The following is an 18,943-nucleotide window of genomic DNA, read 5'->3' on the forward strand; positions in this document are numbered from 1 at the left end:
TCTCGCCCGGCGCGCGGATGTGTCGTCACCACTTCCGGGTCCGGCCTGAGGAGCGGCGGCGGCGGCGGCCACGAGGACTTGGCGCGCGGTGGGTGAGGGCGGCCCGGCGGGGGTGGCCTCACAACAGCCCTGCGGGGGAGGGCGCTTGGTGGCATTGGTAGACTGTTTGCAAGAAGGGTGTGCACACAAAGTTGTGTCATTTGTTTTGCGTTGCACACAATTCTTGCAATATATTTTTGCAAACTGAAAGACGGCGTATTTCTTCGTGGCTTTGGTCAGGCTAAGAGGCAGCTTGGGCTGAGGGCGAGTGGCCCACGGTCAGCCAGCCACCTGTGGAAGGGTTCAGGGGGACTCGGCCTTGGGTCCCCAGACCCGCGCCCAGCGCCACACGGAGGAGGGGAGGCCACGCACAAGGTGGCAAGGCTGGATGGCCCTCTGACAGCAATGAGCATCCTGTGGATTCAGGGGGAGGCGTTTGTGAGTTTCCTGCATTGTGCAGGGGGTTGGACTAGATGGCCCTGGAGCTCCCTCCAACTCTAGGATTCTGTGACCTCCAGGCGGGGCCTGAGGAATTCAGACTGAGCGCCAAACTACACAGTCCAGCTGCCTTGGAGGAAACAAACAAATACGAAAGAGGAAGCCATATATATACTGGAAACAAAAGCAAAAACTCACGGCTAACTACTGCAAACACTCAGATATTAAAGTCAAACATGAGATTATACTATTCCAATAACAAAAGACAATACAATGCGCACGCGGTTGCAATTATGCTCTGACCCAAACAGAACAGTCTCTTTAAAAATTGTGCATCTCTTCGTGTTTTTAAAGAGCTAGCGCTCAAATCCTCTCGTAGAGTGCGATGTAAATGATGAAGGAATGTTGAAGCTGGACACCTTGTTCCAAAGGTCCCAAAATTGGAAGTGCAAAAACAGCAACAGTAGACCAGTAAAAGCTCACTGTTTCCCAGGATGCTTCATCAGGCAATACTATAATATTGGGACAAGTGATACAATCACAAGACTTTTGGAGTCAGACCTGTAGTGCTGGCGCTTCCGAAAGCAACGAGAGGATTTGAGCGCTAGCTCTTTAAAAGCACGAAGAGACGCGCACTTTTTAAAGAGACTGTTTTGTTCGGGTCAGAGCATGATTGCAACTGCATGTGCATTGTATTGTCTTTTGTTATTTGAATAGTATCATCTCATGTTTAACTTTAATATATGACTTTATTATTTGGAGAAACATCAACTACGGGGTGACATGATAGAGGTTTACAAGATTATGCATGAGATGGAGAGAAAGAAGTACTTTTCTCCCTTTCTCACAATACAAGAACTCGTGGGCATTCAATGAAGTTGCTGAGCAGTCGGGTTAAAATGGATGAAAGGAAGTCCTTCTTCACCCAAAGGGTGATTAACAAGTGGAATTCACTGCCACAAGAGGTGGTGGCAGCTACAAGCATAGCCAGCTTCAAGAGGGGATTGGATAACAATATGGAGCAGAGGTCCATCAGTGGCTATTAGCCACAGTATATATATATGTGTGTGTGTGTGTGTGTATGTGTGTATATATATACACACACATATTGGTCACTGTGTGACAGAGTGTTGGACTGGATGGGCCACTGGCCTGATCCAACAGGGCTTCTCTTATGTGACACAGAGTGTTGGACTGGATGGGCCATTGGCCTGATCCAACATGACTTCTCTTATGTTCTTATGAGTGTTTGCAGTAGTTAGCTGTGAGTTTTTGCCTTGGAGAAAACGGCAGCTGTTGTGTGTATGTGGACTGTGTGGCATTGTGTCCTGCTGAAGTCTTTCCCCAAACCACACCCTCCCCAGGTTTCATCTGCAGATGTCCAGGAATTGCTTAGCCTGGAGTTGGCAACTGTATTCCACACCCCATCTCGGACCCCCTCTTCCCCCTCCCCTGAAGCTGTGCTACGCATGGGGGGAGGGAAGTGTGCCTGGGAACACCCACCAAGCCACAGTCAGGTTTGCAGAGAAGTTGCTTTTGATGTAAAATTTAAGAAAAACGTGAAATATTGTGAAAGTTGTTCATGGGGAAAACATTAGAAAAACCTTGTGTAAATCCTTGATTGGCTTAAAATGAGCCTTATAAAAGAGTTCACAGGCTGAAAGTGGCCTGTGAAAACACGACATTAAAAGATCATCCCCTTTCATTGGAAGTGTGGGTAAAAAGGGATGTTTTCACCTGGTCCTTGCAAGAATTGTGGGGTTGGTCCCAAGCAAGCCTGAAGGGAGAGAGAGCATTCCATAGACAAGGGGCCACCGCTGAAAAAGCCCTGTCTTTGGATGCTGCCCACCTCACCTCTGAAGGCAGGGCACAGAGAGCAGTCCTAGAGAGGCAGGTCATAACCGGTAGACTAGACAAGATGGGTGGAGGCAGTCCTTCTAGGATTTTATTTACTTAGATCCCAGTTTTCTCCCTGAGACGTGAGGTGGCTTTCACAGTGCAAGTTAATACCTCTTCGTGCCTTAAAAGTAAGCAGCAGCCTTTTGAATTGTGCTGGGAAACAGAAAGGCAGCCAGTGCGGATATTTAGCAGCAGAGCGGACCTGCTAGCGTTTCTGGAGGCAGCCCCAGGTATATCTGACATGTGATAAGAGCATGAATCACTGTGGGCAGATGACGCTTTCCATGGAATGGTTGTAGCTAGCATTTCAGTGGAAGCTGATAAAAAGAATTGCTTGTCATGGAGGAGACCTGAACCTCCAACTGTTGGGCAGGATCCAGATATGAATAGGTTGCTTCAGGGGAGTAAAGCCTCCTTCCAGTACAGCCTGGCCCCTCTGTCCTCAGTCAGCTTTGTCACTGATCAGCAGCACCTCGCTCTTGTCTGGATTGAGCTTCAGTTTATTGGCCCTCACCCATCCCATTAACTCTTCCAGGATTTCCACAGACCCACCTGGCTTAGATGCTGAGGAGAAACAGGGCTGCATGTCATTTGCCTGTTGGTAGGAGTTTATTCCAGATCCCCTGATGGTTTCTCCCAGCAGTTTCATTAAGATACTAAGCGTGATGTTATGACGACTTTCCCTGCTGCCTGCCAACACTGTGGTGAGTGGGGAAGTTGTTGGTCTCTCACTTTGTGAAGAGCCTTGGAGGAAACTGGTGTTTACCAACTTCTAACCTTGCAGCCTTGGCTAGGGTGTTAACTTAAAAATCATCCCCTCCCCCAAAAGGCCCCAAATACTTGTTTCATTCAACAGTTAGTGATGCCTTTAATGAGTTTGGCAGTATCGAACCCAGAACTTCTGTCTCCAAGAGTCCACACAGATTTGTTGACAAATTGCTTAAGTCTGTGGATTTAAATGTCTTTAGAATGGGGCCTTGTCAGCTATTAGAGATATTGATGCTACCACCTCTTTCCCAGGAAGCACGAGAGGAAGACAGGATTTTGTGCTGAATGTGAGTGTGTGTTGTTGGCTTTTGGAAAGGAAGGGCCAGTTACCATTACTGACGAGGACATGCCGCTTTGGTTAAAGAGACGGTGCAGTTAGCTTGATTTGTGTAGCAGGATGAGTGGGAACACCAGTTGGAATCCAGAGTTCACTCATATTTGGAATTTGTAAAGTGCAGCTGGGACCCTTTTGAACCTGGGTTTGCTGAACATTTATGCCTGCTTTTTTGTTTTGGGATTTTAAAAAGATAGTTTAAAATACTGAAGTTGGTGCTTTGATAATATTATAAAGGTATGGTACATGTCGAAGAGACAGATTTCTGTCATGCATAAATTGAAAGAGATTTGATAAGAGGGTTGAACTTTTGATTGCCTTTTAAAAGGATCCTCAATACTTGAATGTGTGTGTGTGCACTTTCAGCATCGTGGTACAGATCACAACTGAAGAAGAAGACCATAGATTTATACCCCACCCTTTTCTCTGAATCAGAGACTGAGAGTGGCTTACAATCTCCTTTACCTTCCTCCCCCACAACAGACACCCTGTGAGGTGGGTGGGGCTGGAGAGGGCTCTCACAGCAACTGCCCTTTCAAGGACAACTTCTGCCAGAGCTATGGCTGACCCAAGGCCATTCCAGCAGCTGCAAGTGGAGGAGTGGGGAATCAAACCCGGTTCTCCCAGATAAGAGTCCACACACTTAACCACTACACTAAACTGGCTCTGTACTACAAGCAGAGTCGCATTTAGTTTATTATTTATTTAGTTAGATCTCCCAACTTCACTTGTCTTCCCAGTGGGGACTCAGAGACACTTGCAGTGTTGTTCTCGCTGGCTTCCTTCTTTCCTCACAGTGGCCCTGCAAAGCAGCTCTGGCCGAGAGAGTGTGCCAGGCCTCAGTTCACCCGGCTGGCTTCTGCAGCAGAACAGAGACCAACCTGGGTCTTCCAGACCCTCTAATGGCAACGCTGTGCTGGCTCTGAGTCTTAAATGACCTTGAGGAAGCCACATGCTAATTAGGAAGGTGAAAGTCTCAGGGGATCCGTTGCTGTCTTTGTTCCCCAACCCCGGATGTAAACCGATCAGATACTGACGTGAAAACGCAACCCCTGAGGACCGAAGTGTTCCTATGGAGATGCCATGGGAGCTTTCCTGCTGAGAGCTGTTCCTGGAACTCTGCCGTCCTGTTTGGATTCTCTGTGTAGTCACTGCCTGTGTTGCACGGGGGACACCCAGAACCACAAGCCTCAGTTGCCCTGTCTGTGTGTTTGGACTGCAACAGGGATCACTTTGCATTTACCTGCGACTGGTGTTCCCATTCATCCTGCTAACCAAATCAAGTTAATAAGCACCGTCTCTTTAACAAAAGCAGCATGTCCTTGTTGGCAACGGCAAATTCGGTGTAGTGGTGAAGTGTGTGGACTCTTATCTGGGAGAACTGGGTTTGATTCCCCAGTCCTCCACTTGCAGCTGCTGGAATGGCCTTGGGTCAGCCAGAGCTCTCTTATCTGGGAGAACCAGACGTGATTCCCCAGTCCTCCACTTGCAGCTGCTGGAATGGCCTTGGGTCAGCCAGAGCTCTCTTATCTGGGAGAACCAAATGTGATTCCCCACTCCTCCATTTGCACCTGCTGGAATGGTCTTGGCTCAGCCAGAGCTCTCTTATCTGGGAGAACTGGGTTTGATTCCCCACTCCTCCACTTGCAGCTGCTGGAATGGCCTTGGGTCAGCCATAGCTCTCTTATCTGGGAGAACCGGGTTTGATTCCCCACTCCTCCACTTGCACCTGCTGGAATGGCCTTGGGTCAGCCAGAGCTCTCTTATCTGGGAGAACTGGGTTTGATTCCCCACTCCTCCACTTGCAGCTGCTGGAATGGCCTTGGGTCAGCCAGAGCTCTCTTATCTGGGAGAACTGGGTTTGATTCCCCACTCCTCCACTTGCACCTGCTGGAATGGCCTTGGGTCAGCCAGAGCTCTCTTATGTGGGAGAACCGGGTTTGATTCCCCACTCCTCCACTTGCAGCTGCTGGAATAGCCTTGGGTCAGCCATAGCTCTGGCAGAAGTTGTCCTTGAAAGGGCAGCTGCTGTGAGAGCCCTCTCAGCCCCACCCACCTCCCAAGGTGTCTGTTGTGGGGGGAGAAGAACATAGGAGATTTTAAGCCGCTCTGAGTCCCTGATCCAGGGAGAAGGGCAGGGTATAAATCTGCAGTCTTCTTCCCCACAACTGCTTCCCCACAATTTGGACCACTTTGCAGCTGGTGCAGCTGGAGTAAGAGAGACCAGAGATTACCTTATTTTATTCTGAAATGGATGGTGGCCCCTCAGGATCACCCTTGTCCTGAGTCAGTGCCAGCTGCCTGTGGAATGGCTGTTTATACCTTTTCTGTTGGCAGACACCAGTTCTGAAATAATGTGTTCTGTCGCCAAATTCTGAGCACTCGTGGCCTCTTTCAGCCATCAGAGAGGTTGGTTTTAATTCAGGGTGCCTTGTTTTAATGTTTACTCTTCTGTATTTGTTTTGTGTTTGTGTTGCTTTTGCTCAAGGCCTTCGGTCAGGGGAAGCGCAGTGGTCAGGACAGGGCAGGGTGTGTAGAAATGGCTTCTGATTTGGCCCTTTTCCCGCAGGAGCTGCTGCTGCTGCTTCTCTTCTCCTTGGACCATGCTGCTTCTGCCTCTGCTGCTCTCCTGTCTTGCTGGCCAGGCCTCTCCCGTGGAGGTGAAGAGACCCAGAGGTGTCTCCCTAACGAGTGAGTTCCCAGGAGGAAGCAACAAGCTCGGGGGTTGCCTTTCTCTCTTCCGTGTATCTCCCATTTTCTGGTGCTCTTTTTTCAAGGAAAAACAAAGAAGGGAAAGAAACCTAACCCAAAAAACTGGAGTAAAAAACCTAAAAGGTTAATATGCAATTAAAGGGCTGAACATTAAAAACAAAGTGTAAAAAAATCATAAATCAACGTGCATGTATTTACTGTAGAAGGCTAAAACCATTTAAGGGCCCATCATCCTATGTAAAATTATATGTAAATCCTATGTAAAATCATAAAACCTCAATGGGAACCCACTCACCTTGACCTGATGCATTTCCACATAGATTGGTGGTCTTCAGAGGTCAGAAAGGTAAGTACACATATTGGCTCATAATACAGAACAGAATAGAACAATGCTGGACCACAAGGAAATTTAGTGAAGTGACAAAGGCTTAGAGATATTCTTGAGGCCTCTTGTTCTATAGCCTTATGTCTTAATCAAGGGCATACCTATAGCATTCAGTGTTTTTTGTATGCCACGTGGTCCAGAATTGATCAAGTAGAGTCAGAGCCTATGTGCCAAGAGTTGTGTGTCGAAACACGTCAGGTCAAGTTGAGTTTTTATGATTTTACGTAGGTAGAGGCTTATGATGGGCCCTTAAATGGTTTTAGCTTTCAACAATAAATACATGTATGTTGATTAATGATTTTTTTACGCTTTGTTTTTAATGTTCGGCCCTTTAATTGCATATTAACCTTTTAGGTTTCTTGCGGTTTCTTCAAGACCACCAAATCCCAAAGTAACAAGTAGCTCAGGAAACAGGTTGCAGAACTTTCTAGATGTTCAGGAGGCAGTTCCTTCTCTCCTTTTTGATACAGAGGAGGAAGAGGCTGGAAGCAAGATGGGTGAAGGTTTCATAAGAACATAAGAGAAGCCATGTTGGATCAGGCCAATGGCCCATCCAGTCCAACACTTTGGGTCACACAGTGGCCAAAAACCCCCAGGTGCCATCAGGAGGTCCATCAGTGGGGCCAAGACACTAGAAACCCTCCCACTGTGCCCCCCCCAAGCACCAAGAATACAGAGCATCACTGCCGCAGGCATAAGAACATAAGAGAAGCCATATTGGATCAGGCCAATGGCCCATCCAGTCCAACACTCTGTGTCACATAAGAACATAAGAGAAGCCATGTTGGATCAGGCCAATGGCCCATCCAGTCCAACACTCTGTGTCACATAACAAAAGAGAAGCCCTGTTGGATCAGGCCAATGGCCCATCCAGTCCAACACTCTGTGTCACATAAGAACATAAGAGAAGCCATGTTGGATCAGGCCAATGGCCCATCCAGTCCAACACTCTGTGTCACATAACAAAAGAGAAGCCCTGTTGGATCAGGCCAATGGCCCATCCAGTCCAACACTCTGTGTCACAGAAGAACATAAGAGAAGCCATGTTGGATCAGGCCAATGGCCCATCCAGTCCAACACTCTGTGTCACATAACAAAAGAGAAGCCCTGTTGGATCAGGCCAGTGGCCCATCCAGTCCAACACTCTGTGTCACATAAGAACATAAGAGAAGCCATGTTGGATCAGGCCAATGGCCCATCCAGTCCAACACTCTGTGTCACATAACAAAAGAGAAGCCCTGTTGGATCAGGCCAATGGCCCATCCAGTCCAACACTCTGTGTCACATAACAAAAGAGAAGCCCTGTTGGATCAGGCCAAGGGCCCATTCAGTCCAACACTCTGTGTCACATAAGAACATAAGAGAAGCTATGTTGGATCAGGCCAATGGCCCATCCAGTCCAACACTCTGTGTCACTTAAGAACAAAAGAGAAGCCCTGTTGGATCAGGCCAAGGGCCCATCCAGTCCAACACTCTGTGTCACATAAGAACATAAGAGAAGCCATGTTGGATCAGGCCAATGGCCCATCCAGTCCAACACTCTGTGTCACACAGTGCCCCCCCCCAAAAAAGGTTCGCAAGTGGGGCTAGAAGCCCTTCCGCTTTGCCCCCCCCCCACAAAGCACTTTTAAAAACCTGTGAGTTTGTCCAGTTTCCCAGTTGCTGTTCATGTTTTCCCCTGGTGTGAGAAGTGAAAGGTGTGGGGCCTCTCTCTTTCTGCTGTGAACACAACTGGTTGGTGCATATGAGCTGGAAAGCAGTGGCCATAGGGAGATTTCCCAGGTGGTCTCCCATCTGGAAACAAACAACATCTGTGATGTAAATAGGCTGCCATACTTTTTTATATATATAATTACTTTTGAATGTTCATACTTTTAAAATATAAATACTTTTAAATTTACAAATATCTTTGATGCAAAAATCCACAGTAACAATGATAAGAAGCAAATCACCATTTTCAGCAGAGCCCATAGTAATTTAGTGGTACTGCATACAAGCAACTAGTTACAATAATAGACGCATTTCGTGTTGCCACTTCAGCAGTAATGTTAATGTCTTCCTCTTGTTGAGCTGCATATAATGAAGGAGCGAGCCAGTTTCTTTTACTAAAAGGATGTGCAAAGCCTTCCGTTTCATTGGTGGCCAAAACACTCCCCATCCATACGGAATACAAACACTGAGGCTTCATAAAGGAGCCACACATTGTTGCAATGTGCTTTTCTATATGGAGCAAGCCAATTATTTCTCTTTTATCTGGTTCCAAACCTTCAATTCTAAAGTTGGCATGATGCTCTCCAGTTGCAAGTAATGCAGCAATGAGACAAAATTTATAAATTTCATGTAAAAAGTAAACCATTCTTCATTTTCAACAGGAAGAAAGCCTTTTCTTATTGCTGGCTAAAAAAAAACATGCACATTGTCACAGCTGTTTCCCTCAGATGCTGGGGGTGTTCACAGTGTCTTGTTAATCCCTTCTCGTGAGAATCAGTAGAACCCTGGAGGTCTCAGCTTCTCAGAGTCTCCTGCTTTACATTCTGTCCCCAAACAGTGTTCTCTCCCTTCCCTTCCTCTCTTCCTTGGCCAGCTGACCACATGTGGCTGTCCTGTGTTGTAGAGCCAGGTAAGCAGCTGAAAGGCTGCAGGACAGCCACAGGTTGACACCAAAGGCATGTCTGGAGGGCAGAGAAAAATGTCCAGGTCCTTGACTGGCAGAAAAGAAAATATATTCAGTTTCTGAGCAGGAAAGTGAGATAAGGAATTAAGGAGGTAAATACATGAAACGCTAAATGCATTACTTATAATGCAGGATAAAACTGTGGTGCTTGGTTTATTTATGGAATTAAAGAGCAGAATTGCCTTTCTCTCTTACAAGCAAGATTGCACATTGTTTGAGAGCAAGCTGCAAACTGTTGCACGCTAACATCTGTATCTTAGTTTTTGGCATCTGAGGTGAAGGAAGAAATGCTAGTTGAAATTGGCAAACAGATTTCATAGTTAGGGTTTGTAGAATCTTTCGGGATCAAGTGCCATGTTCTACTGGAGAAAGTTTTCCTTCCAGACGTTTCATTCTCAGCTGCGGAGAACATCCTCAGTGGCGTTGCAGCCGGAGCAGGCGCTCAGACCCTCTTGGCTGCTGTGCATTGAGTGGGGCCAGGGCTGCTGGAGAGCTGCTATTTGTAGGCTGGAGGGGGTGTGATGAAAGGGCAATTGGTTTGTGGATGTGCCCATTGTTTGGTGGGGCTTCCTGGAAGGTTAGTGATAAGGAAACTGGCTGTTGAATGTGACCATTGTTCCGTGTTAATTGCTGGGAGGGTTGGAAGGGGTTTGAAGATAAGGAAGATGGTTGTTGACTGTGCTGATTGTTCTGTGGAATTTGCTGGTTGTTCTGAGACTTCCTGCAATTTATAGTCTGTAGGGTGTTTTGCAGAGCTGGGTACCAAGATTGGTGGATGAAAATGCCTTCTTCCTTTCTGTTAAAATTGTGCTGGTGTTTGTAAATCTCAATAGCTTCTCTGTTCAGGCAGGTATAATAATGTGAGATGGTAGAAAGGACTTCAGTTCTTTCAAAGTGGATGACGTGGTCTCCTTCTTGAAGTGCATGTTCAGCTACAGCTGATTTTTCTGGCTGAAACAAGCGACAGTGTCTCTTGTGTTCGGTGAGACGGGTGTTGATACTGCGTTGGGTAGTGCCAATGTAGACTGCACCACAGGAGCAGGGTATTTTGTAGACTACAATGGGCACATCCACAAACCAATTGCCCTTTCATCACACCCCCTCCAGCCTACAAATAGCAGCTCTCCAGCAGCTCTCCTGGCCCCACTCAATGCACAGCAGCCAAGAAGGTCTGAGCGCCTGCTCCGGCTGCAACACCACTGAGGATGTTCTCCGCAGCTGAGAACGAAACATCTGGAAGGAAAACTTTCTCCAGTAGAACACGGCACTTGATCCCGAAAGATTCTACAAACCCTAATGATGTTACCAGCCGTGAAAACCTGAAATCTTAGATTTCATAGTGAGTGGAAATGCTCTCAGAAGGTCCCAGTAGGTAGAACTACCAGCCTATTTGGAGATCAACTTTATTGTGAGTTGCGCATTATTATGAATGGTTGCCATATATTTCATACTTAAGCAATGAACATCCTTGAAAATGTCTTTGTCTACAGTGTACACAAGAATTATCATTAGCTTATGTTTTGGGTGGCTATAACCTCACCCTGAAAAAGAATTTTGCTCCTTCTGAAAGATGCAGCATTTCATAGAAGTTTTCTCTCAGTGCCCCCTCCCCTCGGTTCCCAGTGGACCCCCCCATCCCTGGTGATGATCTTGCGCTTGGCCTGCTGGCTGCTCAGCTCCCTTCCCTTTTTGGTGTGGATCCGTGGCTCTTCAGCCCTTCCCCCCTGCCTTGGGTCTCAGTGTCCCTTTTGTCTCTCTCAGATCACCACTTCTATGACGAATCCAAGCCCTTCACTTGCCTAGATGGCTCTGCGACCATAGCCTTTGACAGAGTCAATGATGACTACTGTGACTGCAGAGATGGCTCTGATGAGCCCGGTAAGTGAGTGTGCATCGTGTGTGTGTGGGGGGGGGGTGCTTCAGAAGGAGGTCCTTCCCACCCCTGGGACCCTGGCTGCTGAGACCGACTGTCGGCTGTGACCAGATGCTCGTGGCTGGACCTGCAGCCGCTGACTCTAGAGCTAAAGGTGCTGCTTAAAGATTTCATTTTCTTGTAAAGGTATATTGGAGGGGTATGAGAGATGCTTCAACAGCCGGTCAGTGAAGAAAGGGACAGGAAAAAACCACTTGGAGAGTAAAGGAATTCTTGAGGAGGTTTTACGGGCAGGGAAATGATAGGGGTGAGCAGTTGCCAACAAGCCAAGCACAAACCGTGCCCAGATTTATGCTGGTACACTAAATCAGCTGCTTGAAGTGTTCCCGTGAGCAGTTGCTGTGAGTTCTTGTGCAGGCTGCTTTGCCATAATGGTGGTTCCAGAGGGCACCCCTGAGCCTGGAGTAGAAGAGTTCGGTTGGCGTCTAGGAGGGTTTTTGAAGTGGGAGCTTCCAAGAGTCCCACCTCCCTTCCTTCCTCAAGTACCACTCGGCATGGAGTCCTTTTGTGGTCCCAGTCTGTGTGTGTGGGGGGGGGGTGTTGCGAAGAGGGGAGTTGGGATGCAGAGGGACAGTGCGACATGCAGCCCATTGGATTTCAGCGGGGGAGAAGAAACGCTTAGGGGCAGGAAATGAGCCTCTGTCTTGAGGTAAGAATTCTGTGCCCTTATTCCACCCGGGTAGGGTCCAGTCTTCTGAGTTTGCGAACAGAAATATGGATTCTCACTTCTTATTTTTTGGCTTGAAAATTCTTAGGGATAATCACCTGAAAACTGTTTCTTACAACTTAGGAAGTGCCCAGGATGCCTGATGATTGTATTGACTGTGGAATCCATTTATTGCTTTTAATTTTATGAAACTGTCAACCTTAAGAACATCAGAGAAGCCATGTTGGATCAGGCCAGTGGCCCCTCCAGTCCAACACTCTGTGTCACATAAGAGAAGCCATGTTGGATCAGGCCAATGACCCATCCAGTCCAACACTCTGTGTCACAGAAGAACATAAGAGAAGCCCTGTTGGATCAGGCCAATGGCCCCTCCAGTCCAACACTCTGTGTCACATAAGAACATAAGAGAAGCCCTCTTGGATCAGGCCAGTGGCCCCTCCTGTCCAACACTCTGTGTCACATAAGAACATAAGAGAAGCCATGTTGGATCAGGCCAGTGGCCCATCCAGTCCAACACTCTGTGTCACATAAGAGAAGCCATGTTGGATCAGGCCAATGACCCATCCAGTCCAACACTCTGTGTCACATAAGAACATAAGAGAAGCCCTCTTGGATCAGGCCAGTGGCCCCTCCTGTCCAACACTCTGTGTCACATAAGAACATAAGAGAAGCCATGTTGGATCAGGCCAGTGGCCCCTCCAGTCCAACACTCTGTGTCACATAAGAGAAGCCATGTTGGATCAGGCCAATGACCCATCCAGTCCAACACTCTGTGTCACATAAGAACATAAGAGAAGCCCTGTTGGATCAGGCCAGTGGCCCCTCCTGTCCAACACTCTGTGTCACATAAGAACATAAGAGAAGCCATGTTGGATCAGGCCAGTGGCCCATCCAGTCCAACACTCTGTGTCACATAAGAACAGAAGAGAAGCCCTGTTGGATCAGGCCAATGGCCCATCCAGTCCAACACTCTGTGTCACAGAAGAACATAAGAGAAGCCCTGTTGGATCAGGCCAATGGCCCCTCCAGTCCAACACTCTGTGTCACATAAGAACATAAGAGAAGCCATGTTGGATCAGGCCAGTGGCCCCTCCAGTCCAACATTCTCTGTCACATAAGAACATAAGAGAAGCCCTGTTGGATCAGGCCAGTGGCCCCTCCAGTCCAACACTCTGTGTCACATAAGAACATAAGAGAAGCCATGTTGGATCAGGCCAATGGCCCATCCAGTCCAACACTCTGTGTCACAGAAGAACATAAGAGAAGCCCTGTTGGATCAGGCCAGTGGCCCCTCCAGTCCAACACTCTGTGTCACATAAGAACATAAGAGAAGCCCTGTTGGATCAGGCCAGTGGCCCCTCCTGTCCAACACTCTGTGTCACATAAGAACATAAGAGAAGCCATGTTGGATCAGGCCAGTGGCCCATCCAGTCCAACACTCTGTGTCACATAAGAACAGAAGAGAAGCCCTGTTGGATCAGGCCAATGGCCCATCCAGTCCAACACTCTGTGTCACAGAAGAACATAAGAGAAGCCCTGTTGGATCAGGCCAATGGCCCCTCCAGTCCAACACTCTGTGTCACATAAGAACATAAGAGAAGCCATGTTGGATCAGGCCAGTGGCCCCTCCAGTCCAACATTCTCTGTCACATAAGAACATAAGAGAAGCCCTGTTGGATCAGGCCAGTGGCCCCTCCAGTCCAACACTCTGTGTCACATAAGAACATAAGAGAAGCCCTGTTGGATCAGGCCAATGGCCCCTCCTGTCCAACACTCTGTGTCACATAAGAACATAAGAGAAGCCCTGTTGGATCAGGCCAGTGGCCCATCCAGTCCAAAACTCTGTGCCACACAGTGGCCAAAAAACCCAGGGGCCATCAGGAGGTCCATCAGTGGGGCCAGGATACTAGAAGCCCTCCCACTGTGCCCCCCCCCCCAAGCACCAAGAATACAGAGCATCACTGCCCCAGACATAAGAGAAGCCATGTTGGGTCAGGCCAATGGTCCATCCAACCCTGTGTGGCTAAAAAAACCAGGCGCCATCAGGAGGTCCACAAGTGGGGCCAGGATACCAGAAGTCCTCCCACTGCCCCCCCCTCCCAGCACCAAGAATACCAAGCATCACTGCCGCAGACAGAGTTCCAACAATACGTTGTGGCTAAGAGCTGCTGATGGACCTCTGCTCCAGATGTTGATCCAAATCCCTCTTGAAGCTGTCTGTGCTGTCTAGAAACCTTTAGAAATTGAATATTTTTTATGGGATAATAAAGCATAGAATATTTTGTGTCTGATGTTTTTCCTGCTTCTCCAGATCCACCGCTGCTCCCTGGTCCCTTGTACAGCAGCCCTTCTCGTGTCCCTGCACAAAATGGGCACATTCAGCTGCTCAGAGGGTTCCTGTCCCAGAATTTTGTGGGGAGGGGCTGTGTTGGACTGGAGAGTGTCTTTGGAGTGCTGGGGCTGACCAAGAGTGAGTGGGTGGTCAGCAGACAACTGAAGGTTCTCTATGCACAGGAAAGAGGGGAATTTCGTCCCGTGTCGGGGTGGTCTCCTTGATCTCTCTGTAGATCAGCTGTATGCTAACCGGGCTCTCCTTGTTGTTGCAGGGACTGCTGCCTGCCCCAGTGGGCGCTTCCACTGCTCCAATGCCGGCTTCCGCCCTCAGTATATCCCCTCTTCCCGTGTCAATGACGGGATTTGCGGTAAGTGGGGGCAGCCCTTTAACTGATTGCAGACGCTTCCGAGTGCTTTGTGTTCACACACTCCCTTTTGTGTCTTCCAGATTGCTGTGATACAACCGATGAATACAACAGCGGTGTCGTCTGTGAAAACACTTGCAAGTGAGCCTGCCCTGTTTGTGAGCCCCCTTCGGTGCCAAAGAGGGTAGCAGGGTAACTTGTGGGGTTTGCTTCTGCGCAGCTCCCGAGAGAGTCCCAGCTCTAAATGGGATTGGATGGCTTTTGGACTTCTGGTAGTCCCTGCGATGGAGAATGGTGTTTTCTGTTTTGTTTTTTAAGTATTGGTATCTTTCTTGCCTCCCTAAAAGCCAAGGGCCAAAACCAACTTCTAGGAGAGAGAAGCTATATAATAATCTGATAAGGAACAAACAAAATTACTCAGTGCTCCAGAAGGCTGGACAAGGACCAGCGGGTTGAAGTTAAATCAAAAGAGGTTTTGATTCCACATTAGGAAGAACTCCCTGACCCTTAGAGCGGCTCCTCAATGGAACAGGCTTTCTTCGGGGTGACGGGACTTCCCTTCCTTGGAGGTTTTTCAGCAGAGGCTAGATGGCCATGCTGGTTCTGTGAACGGGCTGATCGAGAGAGAGAGTAAGAAGCCATGAGCTGGTGCTTGGCTCTTGTAGCCCTTTCTTAATGCCCAGGATAATCCTGATTACCACTTTGGGGTCAGGAAGGAATTTTCCTCCAGGCTAGATTGGCCCAGGGATTCTGGAGGGTGTTTGCCTTTATAGACTCATAGAGCTGGAAGGGACCTCCAGGATCATCTAGTCCAACCCCCCGCCCAATGCTGGAAACTCACAGATACCTCCCCCCCCACCTTCCTGTGGTCCTAGAGCAGGGAGGACTGGGGAAGTGGGAGGGAGGGAGTTGTGATTTTTTCTATGTTCTGCACCACCTCCCGAGGAAGCCCAGAGGTCCCTTCCAGCCCTGTGTTTCACTTGGTCCAATTGTGGACTCATCGGCTGGCTCCTCATATGGGCCTGGCCGGAGCGTTGTCAGGTACCTGAAACAGCAGTTGGGATCCGTGCTCTTCTCCCCCCCCCCCCCCCCCCGCCTGGCCTCTTTCTCAGACTTTTCAGGTTGTTCCTCCAAAATGCTTGAGGGATGGAGCTTCTGGGTCTGAAGCTTTTGCTCCTGCCCCCTCCTCCGCTGACGGCGCTCAGAGCCGTGCCGTGCTTCCACGTCACTGCAGACAGCACCAGCGCGGAGCCTTTCCCGCCTCAGAATGGGCATCTTCTCCCCGGTTGCTCGTGGCGTGGGGCATTCCGTAGGAGAGTGGCCTTGCCCAGGTGCCCTCCTGCCTCTGCTGTGCCCGTTCTGCCAAGCCTGGTGCTCCTGAAGGAAGTTTGCCCCCACCCGTCTCCTTCCAAGAGAGGTCGTCTCTGCGTTCTGCGTGCCAGCAGGTAGCACGGCTGCAACACATGGCCAAAAAGGAGCTGCCTTTCTCTTTCCTGACAGAGAGATGGGCCGGAAGGAGCGGGAGGCCCTGAAGCAGATGGCTGAAGTGGCCAGAGAAGGCTTTGAACTCAAGAAGGCTCTCATGGAGGAAGCAAGCAAGAGGAAGGAGGAGAAGCAGGTGAGGAAGGCAGGGCCAGGAGGAGGGGGCACACTTCATTGGGGGAGCAGAGGGGGGAGGTTTTGGGCATCTCTGTGGCTCACTGAAGGAGCCCTGTGGTGCAGAGTGCTAAAACTGCAGTACTGCAGTCCTAAGCTCCGCTCACGACCTGAGTTCGATCCCAGAGGAAGCTGGGTTCAGGTCGCCAGCTCCAGGTTGACTCAGCCTTCCACCCTTCCGAGGTCAGTCAAATGAGTCCCCAGCTTGCTGGGGGGAAACTGTAGAGGACTGTGGAAGGCAATGGCAAACCACCCCGTAAAAAGTCTGCCGTGAAAACATTATGAAAGCGATGTCACCCCAGAGTCGGAAACGAGTGGTGCTTGCACAGGGGACTACCTTGACCTTTTTGTGGCTCACTGAAGGTACAACAGCTTCCATTTTATCATTTTAACTTCTACGGAGAGTTGAGACGTGAGCTGATCTAGAACTCCCTGATTTGTCTCTAAAACTCTCCTCCACCCCATTTCAAATGAGTCAACGTTCCTTTCAGCTTTCTTCATTGTCCAACTTCCATGTTCATACATAGGACTGGGGGATTCCACAGCCTGGATTCTCTTGGCCTTTCCCTTTGGGATCTCTTCTCGTTCTTGTGGCTGCTGGTCTTCTTAGTGACAGTCTCCCTTTGATGGGTGCCTGAGCCAAGGAGTAGAACATGTTTGACAATTTGAGTTTCTTCATCATTAGGCTTAAAGTTGTTCAGTTTTCCCGTAGTCAATATTTTTGTCTTCTTCATGTCCGGCTGTGCTCCTGCCTTTGCCCTTTCAGCTTTAAGCTTCATCAGGAATTGTTTTGTGTCTTCGCTGTTTTCTGCCAGTAACGTGGTGTCATCTGCATATCTCACATTTTTAATGTTCCTTCCCCCAGTTTTCATTCCACCTTCATCTAAGTCTAATCTGTGCTTGCTTTACGTTCTGCATATAGATTGAAGAGATAGGGACAGAAAATCCATTCCTTGTCTGACACCTTTGCCCAGCTGCAAACAGGTCTTCATATTCTGTCCTAACAGTAGCCTCTTGTCCAGAGTACAGGTTGCACATGAAAGGACTCTGAGGTTCTGGCATGCACACTTCTTTTAAAGCCACCCATAGCTTTTCATGATCCACACAGTTGAAAACCTTGCTGTAATCTATAAAGCACCAGATGCCATATTATCAGGGCCCAGTTTGCAGCTCAAAGAGACCAGGGCTCCATCTGTTGTGGGATCCTCAGAATACACCTGCTTCATTTGCAGCCCTGCTGCTGGTAGAGGGAACTTCAGGCCATTGCTTTGTCCCTCTCCAACGGAGACCTTCTCCAGAGGCTGTGCCAGCACCGACAGCAAGTGAATGGGCAGGGAGCCCAAACCTGCCATTTCTTCTGAGCACGTAGGATCCCCTTCTTCCCTGCCCCTGCCACTGACCCCCTGGGCTTGGACGGGTGCGGGGGTGGCTGGCAGTGCCGCTTCCTGCCTCCCTGCCCCATGCCCCTTCCACATCTGATGCCCTACACTTGGTGTCAGGTTCCCAGGTCCCAGTTTTTCTGGTCCTGACGTGTTCCATTTCTCTTTGTGTATGTCAAGATTTTGCCTCTTCGTGCTGCAGCGCTTGGGATATAGATGTGCTGGCCATGACTCAGTGGAAGGGCAGGCTGCGGCTCAGTGGCAGAGCCGCTGCTTGGCATGCAGAAGGTCCCAGGTTCAATCCCCGGCAACTCCAGTTGAAAGAACCAGCCTAGAGGGGGTGTGGAAGACCCTGGAGAGTTGCTGCCAGTTTGAGGAGACAGATCCGACTGCAAGAGACCAAGGGTCTGGTTAAGTAGAAGGAAGCTTGATGTGAGGGGCCATGGCTCAGTTGCAGAGCCTCTGCTTTGCATGCAGAAGGTCCCAGGTTCAATCCTTGGCATCGCCAGTTAAAAGGACCAGGCAGGAGGTGATGGGAAAGACCTTGACCTGAGACCCTGACTCAGTGGCAGAGCCTCTGCTTGGCATGCAGAAGGTCCCAGGCTCAATCCCTAGCATCTCCACTTAAAAGGATCAGGCAAGAGGGGATGGGAAAGACCCTGACCTGAGACTCTGGGGACTAAAGAAGAAGGGCCGTGGCTCAGTGGCAGAGCCTCTGCCTGGCATGCAGAAGGTCCCAGGTTCAATCCCCGGCATCTCCAGTTCAAAGGACCAGGCAGGAGGTGATGGGAAAGACCCTGACCTGAGACCCTGGCTCAGTGGCAGAGCCCCAGCTTGGCATGCAGAAGGTCCCAGGTTCAATCCCCGGCAACTCCAGTTGAAAGAACCAGCCTAGAGGGGGTGTGGAAGACCCTGGAGAGTTGCTGCCAGTTTGAGGAGACAGATCCGACTGCAAGAGACCAAGCGTCTGGTTCAGTAGAAGGAAGCTTGATGTGAGGGGCCATGGCTCAGTGGCATGCAGAAGGTCCCAGGCATGCAGAAGAGCCTGGGACCTTCTGCTTGGCATGCAGAAGGTCCCAGGCTCAATCCCCAGCATCTCCACTTAAAAGGATCAAGCAAGAGGAGATGAGAAAGACCCTGACCTGAGACCCTGGAGACTAAAGGAGAAGGGCCGTGGCTCAGTGGCAGAGCCTCTGCCTGGCATGCAGAAGGTCCCAGGTTCAATCCCCGGCATCTCTAATTAAAAGGACCAGGCAGGAGGTGATGGGAAAGACCTTGATCTGAGACCCTGGCTCAGTGGCAGAGCCTCTGTTTGGCATGCAGAAGATCCCAGGTTCAATCCCCAACATCTCCAGTTAAA

The 18,943-nt window shown here is 49.3% G+C and overlaps 1 protein-coding gene across 2 annotated transcripts in view; it reads left to right on the plus strand.

Moving 5' to 3' along the window:
• Positions 1-6,051: 6,051 nt before the first annotated feature.
• The window catches only part of PRKCSH (protein kinase C substrate 80K-H), a 51,626-nt gene continuing 38,734 nt past the window's right edge, over positions 6,052-18,943 (plus strand). For both annotated transcript variants that reach the window (XM_060252517.1, XM_060252518.1), the window contains exons 1-5: positions 6,052-6,169; positions 11,011-11,127; positions 14,456-14,551; positions 14,632-14,689; positions 16,049-16,166. In XM_060252517.1, the coding sequence (XP_060108500.1) occupies positions 6,082-6,169; positions 11,011-11,127; positions 14,456-14,551; positions 14,632-14,689; positions 16,049-16,166 (477 nt within the window). In that variant the 5' untranslated portion in view covers positions 6,052-6,081. The remainder of the gene's footprint in view (positions 6,170-11,010; positions 11,128-14,455; positions 14,552-14,631; positions 14,690-16,048; positions 16,167-18,943) is intronic.

Source organism: Heteronotia binoei, chromosome 13 (assembly GCF_032191835.1).
Source record: "Heteronotia binoei isolate CCM8104 ecotype False Entrance Well chromosome 13, APGP_CSIRO_Hbin_v1, whole genome shotgun sequence".
NCBI lineage: Eukaryota > Metazoa > Chordata > Lepidosauria > Squamata > Gekkonidae > Heteronotia > Heteronotia binoei.